Source organism: Sminthopsis crassicaudata, chromosome 3 (assembly GCF_048593235.1).
Source record: "Sminthopsis crassicaudata isolate SCR6 chromosome 3, ASM4859323v1, whole genome shotgun sequence".
Taxonomy (NCBI): domain Eukaryota; kingdom Metazoa; phylum Chordata; class Mammalia; order Dasyuromorphia; family Dasyuridae; genus Sminthopsis; species Sminthopsis crassicaudata.
This window is the reverse complement of record NC_133619.1, coordinates 580,640,600-580,652,503: the sequence shown is the minus strand read 5'-3', so window position 1 is coordinate 580,652,503 and position 11,904 is coordinate 580,640,600. Positions and strand designations below refer to the sequence as shown.

The window sequence follows — 11,904 nt, the reverse complement described above, 5'->3', positions numbered from 1 at the left end:
CAAAGAAAGGTCAAAAGCCATTGCCCATGCTCATGTTGCTATTTCAGCCACTCAAAGTGACTGACACTAATTTTTCTTTCTCAAGGTACATTCATAAAATAGAAATCATTGGGCCAGGACTAGGTAAATCACCTTGGGGACTGATTCAAGAACTATCCATACTGAACTTGTCTCAGTAGATGCCCTCAAGGCCTGAAATACATCATTCACAAGCACAAACTTTGGGCTATGGCATTGACCAAGCACTGTACAACCCTGAGGTTCATCAAGCTACCCCTAAAACATTCAAAACCCTTTCCTAGGCATTGGAGTTTCCTCTGCCAACTTCTCCTGTCTCTTTTATTGCTACTTATCATCTGGATTTTGTTATACTTTGACTTCCTCTAATATTTAATCAATAACATGGAACTTGATCATTCAGATATATTCCTGGAAACTGTCTAAACTGTGGATTAATAAAGACTGATCTCTTGTCCCTGAACCTATTCTTACTACCCATAACACTAGTAATCAGAGCATCTCCAAGGGTGCCTGCTTCATGGTAGATTCAATTACCAATTATTACATGGGCAGCAGAGAGCCTGAACAGACACCTGAAAAATTTAAGCAATAACTTATAAATATCCCTATGGAGATATGGAGACTCTATAAGAAATTCCAATTTCATTTTGATCTGATTCATCATTGACTGGGTTTAATAATGGCCATGTGTATTTGATACCTATGATCTAGGTACCTGAATTGGAAATCTCTCTACATTATATTTGTCAAGTGATCATTTCCCTATCACTTGAAACCCTCCAATAATGGTGACTCTCTTTCATTAACAGTTATTCTCATCCCAAGCTTAGTGCTTAATCCATCACACAATACTACTTCCTTTGTAGTGTTTATTAAGAGCTCTAGAATCACATCAAGTTGACAAAAATTACTTGCTGATGTAACAGATGAGCATAAACATTTAAGTACTTAATATATGCCAAGAATTGTGCTAAGTCCTGGGCATAAACAAAAGGACTCTATTCTGAATCATAAGTTTCCATGTCATTTGTCTAGTCTATCATTTCTCTTTCTCAACTTGATCCTTTTCCCCCTTCATCTCAAACATTTATTAGAGAATTCAATGATTCCTATTTCTTCATTTGGAATTATGGAAATAAGACTTCAACATTGCTTTTACCTGAATATGATTTTATCATAGGTTTCATCCATAGTCAAAATACCAAAGTATACCCATCATATGGGGGGGGGGAGGAGCGTGATTTATGTCAGTGCCAGAGTTGATGCCCATAGGTTACCTGCACTTTGAATGTAGGGGCTAAACTTAAAATAATGAATATGCAGACTAGTAACTTTAGATTGTTACTTGTAAAGGGCTGAAACTCTGAGTTGGTGCACTGGAATCAGACAACAGAGCACTTAAGGCTAATTACCAAGTGGATAATACTCTATTAGCATAAGCTTGGAAAATGGCCCTTCTCACTATTCTGTGCTGGCTCAATCTTTTGGTCTATACAGATAATTGTAGGAGGGATTAGGGGGTGGAGTAAGACCAGCCAGGGGCACTTTGATTGTGGATGAGAAGGGAGGTCATGGAGAGCTTGTTTCCATTCCCTTCACTTCTCCCCCTAAAACCAAGAATAAAGATCAAGAACTTTTGCTTATCCTGACTCCAGCTAATTCTAAGGCATCCAGGGTGCTAACCCGGACTTCACAGTTGCTGTGGCCATCTGCAAATTTAAATTGTGTCTGACTTTTCCTGACTCAATTTGGAGTTTTCTTGGCAAAAATATTGAAGAGCTTTTCATTTGCTTTTTCAGCAACAACATTATTATGAATCTTAATTCTCACTGGTTCCAAGTTTTCCTCATCACTTTCTGATCAGGTTACCTCTCAACCATAAGGGAGGTCATAATCTTTAGAATAAAGTATTCTGGATTTTTAATTTCCTCCCTTATTCTTAGACGATTGTATGTGTTAGTTTTTTTTTGTTTTTTTTGTTTTTTTATATTGTTGTTGGTTCTGACTGTAGACCTTTAATCAATGAAGAGACAGAAGAGATGGTTAATTATCTCAGGTTGCCTGTGCTGAGAATAATGCTTCACATTTCTACAGTGCTTAAGGCTGACAAAATATTTGCATCTCAGCAGCCCTGTAATGTCAGTAGCAAGAACAGTGTAATCCTCAGACTCCACAGTCAGTGTCTTTTCTCTTATGCTCACTTTCTCCCCTGATATCCTAGTTTTCACAGTTCACAGGCTTGGGTTTTTTCCCAAGTGATTCCAGGGGAGAGTATATAGGTCTCCTAAGGGGATTCTAGGGCTACAGGCTCCCAGAGCAAGAAGGATCATAGATTATAAATCCTTCTCATCTAAAAAGGGAGAAGCTCAGAAGCTTCTGTTGCCATTTCAGACAAACAAGGCTCTTGAGATTTCCTTGGGGCAGGTAAGTCCTGGTTTGGCTAGAATTGGCAGATGGAATTTCAGGTAGATATCTCTTTGAAAGTATGGGTATTCTATTGTACTCGAAATGCTAGCCTTGTTAATAAGAGCCTAGAAAGAGATTCAAGGAATTACAGTAGGTAATGAAGAAATCAGACTATCACTCTTTGCAGATGACATGATGGTATACTTAGAAAACCCCAAAGACTCTGCTAAAAAGCTATTAGAAATAATTCAGAACTTTAGCAAAGTTGCAGGGTACAAAATAAATCCACATAAATCCTCAGCATTTTTATATATTACCAACACAACCCAACAGCAAGAGATTCAAAGAGAAATTCCATTCAAAATAAGGGTTGATAGTATAAAATATTTGGGAATATATCTACCAAAGGAAAGTCAGGAAGTATATGAGCAGAATTACAAAACACTTGCCACAAAAATAAAGTCAGATTTAAATAATTGGAAAGACATTAAGTGCTCTTGGATAGGCCGAGGGAATATAATTAAGATGACAACACTCCCTAAACTAATCTATTTATTTAGTGCTATACCAATGAGACTCCCAAGAAACTATTTTAATGACCTAGAAAAAATAACAACAAAATTCATATGGAAGAACAAAAGGTCGAGAATTTCAAGGGAAATAATGAAAAAAAAAAAATCAAATGAAGATGGTCTAGCTGTACCTGATCTAGAACTATAGTATAAAGCAGCAGCCACCAAAACCATTTGGTATTGGCTAAGAAATAGACTAATTGATCAGTGGAATAGGTTAGGTTCACAGGGCAAGATAGTGAATAAAAATAGCTATCTAGTGTTTGACAAACCCAAAGATCCCAACTTTGGGGATAAGACTTCATTATTTGACAAAAACTGCTGGGAAAACTGGAAATTAATATGGCAGAAACTAGGCATGGACCCACATTTAACACCACATACTAAGACAAGATCAAAATGGGTCCAAGATTTAGGCATAAAGAACGAGATCATAAATAAATTACAGGAACATAGGATAGTTTACCTCTCAGACTTGTGGAGGAGGAAGAAATTTGTGTCCAAAGGAGAACTAGAGATCTTTATTGATCACAAAATAGAAAATTTTGATTACATCAAATTAAAAAGTTTTTGCACAAAAAAAAACTAATGCAAACAAGATTAGAAGGGAAGTAACAAATTGGGAAAACATTTTTATAGTTAACGGTTCTGATAAAGGCCTCATCTCCAAAATATACAGAGAATTGACTTTAATTTATAAGAAATCAAGCCATTCTCCAATTGATAAATGGTCAAAGGATATGAACAGACAATTTTCAGATGATGAAATTGAAATTATTTCCACTCATATGAAAGAGTGTTCTAAATCACTATTGATCAGAGAAATGCAAATTAAGACAACTCTGAGATATCATTACACACCTGTCAGATTGGCTAAGATGACAGGAACTAATAATGATGAATGTTGGAGGGGATGTGGAAAAACTGAGACACTAATACATTGTTGGTGGAGCTGCAAAAGAATCCAACCATTCTGGAGAGCAATCTAGAATTATGCCCAAAAAGTTATCAAAATCTGCATACCCTTTGATCCAGCAGTGCTACTATTGGGCTTATATTCCAAGTAAATACTTAAGAGGGGAAAGGGACCTGTATGTGCCAAAATGTTTGTGGCAGCCCTTTTTGTAGTGGCTAGAAACTGGAAAATGAATGGATGCCCATCAATTAGAGAATGGCTGGGTAAGTTATGGTATATGAATGTTATGGAATATTATTTTTCTGTAAGAAATGACCAACAGGATGAATACAGAGAGGCCTGGAGAGACTAACATCAACTGATGCTAAGTGAAATGAGCAGAACTAGGAGATCATTATACACTTCAACAATGATACTGTATGAGCTTGTATTCTAATGGAAGTATCTTCAACATAGAGAAGAGCTAATCCAATCCCAATTGATTAATGATGGACAGCATCAGCTACACTCAGAAAAGGAATGCTGGAAAATGAGTGTAAATTGTTAACATTTTTTGTTTTTCTCCCCAGATTATTATTACCTTCTGAATCCAATTCTTCCTTTGCAACAACAACAACAACAAAATTCAGTTCTGCACATATATATTGTACCTAGGATGTACTATAACATATTTAATATGTATGGGAATGCCTGCCATCTAGGGGAAAGGATGGAGGGAAGGAGGGGAAAAATTCAGAACAGAAGGGAGTACAAGGGATAATGATATTTTTTTAAAATTACCTATGCATATATACTGTCAAAAATGTTATAATTATAAAAGTAATTTAAAAAAAATTAAAAAAAGAAACTAAGGGAAAAAAAAAAGAAAGTATGGGTATTCTCTGCTCTAGAGTTCAGAAGCTCAGGCTCTCAGGCAGGATGACTCAGAACCTGAACTAGAGTCTCAAGGTTTCAATGTCTAATCATGATCATCTCCCCTCTTCTAGCCTAGAGCCCTGGCTCTCAGACATAAGGCTCAAGGATACCCCTCCCTCATCCTATCACGAACCATTGTCACCCTTCCCAGGAGCAGACAGAAGGATTACTTATTCTACCCCTCACTGGCCTAGTTTTTACTCCTCAGCACATTGATTTAGAGATTTTTTTTTCTGCTCCCAGAGCCAGACTGTCCTTGACTGAGTGGAGGGTACCTCCTTGCTCACTCAAGGTCTCTGATACCCAGACAGGCCCATCAGTGGCCCTCTCAGGCACAACTTCAACTGAGATTGCTCTCTTACACATTTCCTTTTTTCATCCATCTTCTGAGGTTTAAAAAGAAAGAGGATTTGGATGAAGGATCATGCCTTCTTTCCCCTAATCTTGTCTTCAAGGCTCTTTCTCCTACCATGATGCCAATAGATCATCCAGTCCTCTGAGTTTCTGATATTTTTTGTAGGAAAGAATCTCAGAGCTAAAAGGGACCTATGAGATCATTCTAAGGCAGCATGCTGCCCCATTAAGTATTCACCTTTACAGCATGTTTGAAAGTGGCTATGTACCCTCTGACAGAAGATCTGACATAAGAGTCTAAGCTGGGCTCCTGTTTCCTTAAATTTTGTGATTATATCCACAGTAAAGAAGCCTCTCTTGTCATGCTGGAATCACCTTGCAACCAGACATCGGATAGTTCTTTCACCCTTATGGGCATCCCAGGACTGGAGAGGGCACATCTCTGGCTGGCAGCTCCATTGAGCCTGATGTATGCTGTGGCTCTTGTAGGCAACACTCTGATTCTGACTGTGATCTGGGTCGAACCTACTCTACACGAGCCCATGTTCTACTTCCTGTGCATTCTGGCAGTTGTTGACATCCTCATGGCAACCTCTGTGGCCCCCAAGATGTTGAGCATCTTCTGGTCAGGTGATGGTATCATCGCATTCGCTGCGTGCTTTGCTCAGATGTATGTGGTCCATGCAGCCACTGCTGCTGAGACAGGGTTGTTGCTAGCCATGGCTTTTGATCGCTATGTGGCCATCTGCAAACCCCTGCACTACCAAACCATTCTCACACCCAATATGATGTTGGGGATTAGTCTGGCTATCATGGTGAGAGCTATTGTGATCATGACTCCACTGAGCTGGATGGTGATCCAACTGCCATTCTGTGCCTCCCACATGGTCCCCCATTCGTACTGTGAGCACATGGCTGTGGCCAAGTTGGCGTGTGCTGATTATATGCCCAGCAGCCTTTATAGTCTCATTGGTTCTTCGATCATTGTAGGTTCTGATGTATCCTTTATTGCTGCCTCCTATTCCCTGATTTTGCAAGCAGTATTTAGACTTTCTTCCAGGGATGCCCAATTCAAGGCTCTCAGCACATGTGGCTCCCATGTAGGGGTCATGGTGCTCTACTATCTCCCTGGAATGATATCCCATTATGTGGAATGGTTTGGACAAGATGTAGTGCCTTTGCACACTCAGGTGCTACTTGCTGATTTTTATTTGGTCATTCCCCCCACTTTGAACCCTATCATCTATGGCCTGAGGACCAAGCAAATCTTAAATCGAGTATTAGATATAATAGGGAACTGTGGTGTATAGTGCCAAGGCTCAAACTGGAGAAACCCTGAATGAGGGTTTAATAGTATAAAACCAGGGTGGGGATGAGGATGAGGCTCTTGTTTTGTTTATATTAAAAAATGAGAATTAGAAACTTCCATTTACTAATACATGTTGATGTCATCTCTAAAACTTACAGCTTTAGAGGGTTTTCCAAAGTGTTGAGAGCATAGGTAACAGGTACCAGGATTACACAGCTGGTATAAATCAGAGAAGACTTTAAACTCACCTCTGCCTAGCTTCAAGACCAGTTCCATATCCATTATACAATATTGCTTCTTTGTATTATGGTTGTGACAAAATGAAGGGAATAGCCCCCTAGACTTAGACCAAATTATAAAACTTCATTTTCTAGAGTTATCAGTCTTCTTGGAAAATACCCATTTGTACACTGACCAATACGACTAATTTTAAAGAATTGGACTGTGTAGGGGAGAACTATGCTGCCTACATTTGAACCCTCTCACTGGAGGTGATTAGAGGCTGTATTTCTATTTATCATGGACATTGTGTAGTAATTTCCTACTGTGGATAAAAGGATGAGTAGGATCACTTCCAGTATCATCGAATTGCAACTGGATTTTTGATTACAAGAGTTGAAATAAACCTCAGTGCCCATGCAGTCCAAATTGTAACTACAAAAAGAGTTCCTTCTACCACAGTCCTGACAAGGCATAAGTTATCCTATATTTGAAGTTTTCTATCGATAGGCATTATCACTACTGGAAGTACTATAGAAATAATATAAATAAAAATAATTTGAACTTTAGGTTAAAAAAAATCAGTATTTACTATACCTAATGAAGCTGAGGTTATTAGATTCAATAGTCACCTGTCTAAAGTTATGAGGTTTTTTGTTTTATTTTTTTAACTTAGTCTTACTTGTGTCACTGTCAATGATTCATTGTGCCCCATTCTCATTAGCCATCAACCTAAGAGCTACCCATTCTATTCTGTTTTGTTTGTACTTCATATTTTGAGATAATACTCTATGTATTAGGGGGAAAATAAGAATGAGAAGGATTACTGGTCTGCTATGATAGTACTATTATGGTATCATGTGCAATTGATACCTTCCAACTAGGCTCCTGTGTTTCATCTTATTTCCACTCTATCTTTCCTTTTTTGAAACTCCAAGCAGGCAGAGAAATGTTGAGCTCAAGCTGTAGAATAAAACATACATTTTTGGAAAAGGATCAAAATGTGGGTTTTGGTTTTTGGAATATATTACCTCATATAAGTATTTTATTTTTCTTTCTTTTGATTTTTAAGGGAGGAGAGATATAAAGAAGGTAGTGAACATGATGCTAATAAAATTTTTAAAAAGACAAAGAACAATATAAGAATAACTAGTATTTACAATTATATAGAAGAGAAGAGATTGAAATTCAGTAAAAAACACAAACAAGAGAGTTTTTAAAGTATATTTAATCTCACATACTTTAAAATAAAAGCAAGCTATATGCAATGGAGTCAGAGTTTTAGGTACAATTTTCTTTTTTTTCCTGTTCTCTTTTTCTGTTTCTCTGTGTCTCTCTGTTTCCCTTTGTGTGTGCCTCTCAACCTGTTTCTGTTTGTCTCTGTATCTGACTTTATCTCTCTCTATCTCCCCCTTGTCTTTGTCTTTTTCTCTCTGGGTATATTGCTTTTGCTAATTTTTTCTCATCCTCTCTCTATTTTACAAATGGAAATAAAAATAAACATATATACTTGTACTTTTTTGATGCTTGTAATCAATATTCTTTCCTTCACTTTCCTTTTAGGATTCTAATCCCTAGCTCTATCTTCCTGAACTACCATGTCTCTAAAAGAAGAAATTCCTCCTATTCCCTTTATTACTATCTATGAATAACATGTTAAACTGCCTGAGTTATTTGGTGGCCAACAACTTTATCCTAGCTTAACAATCAAAAGAGAAAGTCAACATTTGGGGAAAGAGAAAAGCTTCTGTATGAATCTAAAAGAGTAAAATAGAAGTACATAAAAAGAGAGCATGAATATTGTATACACCTGTTCTCCCTATAGAGCAAGAAAAGAAAGGAGGGAAATCTTTGTCTCTTCCTCTTGAATTAGTTTTAATGACATGATTCAGGCTAGCCCATAATTTATGTTCACAACATTTGCATCAGTTTCTGCCTTGATTACCAATCTACCTATGCTGGGTAAGTTATTGGACTATCTGATGACTCTAGGAACCTCTTAAAATAATTCCAAGTGATCTTTTTATTCCCTCCACTCCTTTCCAGTTCAAGATCAGAAGATCTTTTCACCTTGTAACATATACACAACTGAATGTAAAAAAAGATGGGAATTCGAGAATCTATTTTCTAGTCCAACTCCTGTTCCTGACTTCCTGAGCAGGCTTGAACAAATCCCTTAGGAACAGAACTTGGGAAATATTGTGTAATCCAATTGATCCACCCAGGTTATTACTATGGTCACCATACAATGAGATCTTAGTAAATATTGAATTATTAATAGTTTGCTATAGACAACTTACTTTTCTTTAGTTCAAAGGTTTTTTTTATAGGCATGTTTCTTACAGTTCTCCTGAGAGTCAGGGAATTTAAGTATTATTCTGTCCATTTTATCTTTCCATTTATTCTCTCCCTGTACAATTTCAAGTGACATTGAAGTTCAGTTTTGAAATTGAGTTGCTCATGTTCACACAGTAAGTGGTAGCATTGCAAAAGCTTGGGTTCAAATTCAAACTCTAAAACCAAATGATTTCTGCTATATCACAGTGCTTTTCTAAAACCTAGTACAAATCTTGATAATAGTAGTTCTTTGTGTATATATTTCAACAGACTATTTGTAGCATTTTTATTAGTATTATTTTTTGCATTTAGAATCTGGGACTTTAGAGCACTGTAGTATTAATTTGTTTTCATAGGGAAAATCTATGATAATGTAAATCCTCATTTCAATAATATAGTTTATGGATTAACAGAATTCATGAAAAAAAAAGAAAAACAAAACTTCATTGGGATCTGTGGCTCACATTCTTGAAACTATTGTCCCAGACTCTTATTTCTCCATTGTATCCACAAGACTGATAAGAGAAACTGTTGTCAAATGCTTTGCTTAAACTTAGCTATACTATAGGGATCTCCTGATATATGTGTGTGTGTGTGTGTGTGTGTGTACATATATGTGTGTGTGTATACATATATGTGTATACACACACGCATCTATATTTGGTAACCTCAACAAAAAAGGAAATGAGATTAGTTTGACATTATTTATTTTTAATAAAGCCATTGCAATTCCTGGTGCCCTCCATTTTTCTCTTTAAATTCTCAAAATTCCTCTTTTTGATTCAAAGAAGCCATTCTAAAATTCTTCTAGAAAATGGTCTCAATCATCCACATCAATTAATAATCCCCAATCAATTAAGTGCTTAATATATGTCAGATGCCATGCTAAATTTCAGAGTTCCAAAGAATAGGAAAAAACAAATCCTCATGCTCTTGGGGTTTAAATTTTTATGCAGTACATAATATGTATATACATAGGTTCATAAAATGACATGAAGATTAGATATAAGATACTATACAGAGGAGGACATTAGCATCTTGTATGAATAGAAATGGCTTCTACAGGAGGTTCTGTTGAGCTTCAATAAAATCAGTGGATTCTCAAACAACTCCAGAAAATTTACAGATTCTGATCAACAAAATAATCAACCATTTCCCTAGAGAACTGATAATTGGATATGCTACCCACTTTCTTTCAAAGAGGTAATAGAATTAAGGAGTAGATTGAAGCATATATTTCTTAGGCATAGCCAATTTGGGAATTTGTTTTCTTTGGTTGCATGTTTGTTATAAGGATTTAGATTTTTTTTTTGAGGGGGGTGGAGGTTGAAGAAAGATTTTTCTTAATTTTTTAAAACCCTAATTTTTTCATAAAAAAAATTTTCTGTTATATACAATGGTTTTCCATGAATTTGAAAGATTTTTTTGAGGCATGTGGGCAAGGGAAGGTACTTAGAAAAAACAAATCTGAATTTATCATTATGAACTTTGTTTACCCTCTTCACTTGGACTTGCTCCTATGTCTATTTATTATGAACTTATGGATTTACCATTCCTCCTACTCCCAACCCCATCTAGCTCTTGTCTAGGTCTGTCTACACATTATCAATTGTTCTTCTTTGCTTCCATCTTTGTTAACCCTAAAATATGCTGCTGTCTAGAGCACAACGGAATGTAAAGGAAAGACAGGGATTTGAAGAACCCATGGTTGTTGTTTTTTTTGTTTGTTTTGCTGAGGCAATTGGGGTTAAGTGACTTGCCCAGGATCACACAACTAGGAAGTATTAAGTGTCTGAGTCAAGATTTAAACTCAGGTGCTCCTGACTTCAGGAATGGTGCTTTATCCACTGTGCTTTTTTCATAATCATGATGCCTGTGTCTTCTCTCAAGTGCCTTCTTCTAGTTCCTTTGGACTCCCACCATTCTACCTCTTTTTGGTGTCTATGACTATAAATGTGTGTGTGTGTGTGTGTGTGTGTGTGTGTGTGTGTGTGTGTAAAATGTGCTTTAGAATAGTTTTAAAACATACCTGTTGTATCTGAAAGCCCCTTCCAATGCCTTCCTCATGACTGGCTCAGTGTTTGCCAAGAGAAAACCTTGTCTGCATAGATTTCAGCATGAACAATAGTTCATATGAAAGACACCTGGTTGTACAAATCTTCATGAGTCAATAATGTGACAAATCAGACAAAAAAAGACCAAAATGAATTTTAGGGTTTTTGAGGGAAACACAGGATACAAAAGGAGGGATGGGTTAGTCCGTTTACTCTCTAGCCAGGTCAAGGCAGGGCTGATCAATGTTTATTCTCAGTAGAAAGAGAAGAGGATCATTTTAGAAAAGGCATTGAGAATTGAAGGATGTTCATAGGAGGGCAATTAGGATACAGAGAGGATTAGGCAAGAGGGCTAAGGAAGGATGAAAAGAAGACAGCAGGGAAGCTTGATGATTTCCTGAAAAATGTTGTCCATTTCACTTTTTCATCATGGTTTTCAGGTAGTCCAATAATTCTTATATTGTTTCTCCTGAATTATTTTCCATGTTAATTGTTTTAATGAGATATTTTACATTTTCTTCCATCTTTTAATTTTTATGATTTTGTTTGAGTGATTCTAACCGTCTCATTGAGTCATTTTCTTCTATTTGTTCAATTCTAATTTTGAGTGCATTATTTTCTTCAGTTGGCTTTTTCTCTCCTTTTGCATTTGGCCAATTGAAATTTTAATGAGTTGTTTTGTTTATTGGATTTTTTTTCAATTTCACAAATTCTGTTTTTTGAGTTCTTTTCTTTTTCCATTTCATCAAATCCATTTTATAAGCGGTTATGTGCTTTTTACATTTTGTTAAATGTATTTTG

General features: G+C 36.4%; 1 protein-coding gene across 1 annotated transcript; it reads left to right on the top strand.

Moving 5' to 3' along the window:
* The first annotated feature begins 5,546 nt into the window (after window positions 1-5,546).
* LOC141559837 (olfactory receptor 52I2-like) lies at window positions 5,547-6,494 on the top strand. The gene has a single exon (XM_074297500.1). The coding sequence runs from the start codon at window positions 5,547-5,549 to the stop codon at window positions 6,492-6,494; it is 948 nt and encodes a 315-aa protein (XP_074153601.1).
* The last annotated feature ends 5,410 nt before the right edge of the window (window positions 6,495-11,904 follow it).

Excerpts from the sequence above, each read along its gene's own strand:
- LOC141559837 (XM_074297500.1), top strand. The coding sequence starts at position 5,547 with ATGCTGGAATCACCTTGCAACCAGACATCGGATAGTTCTTTCACCCTT.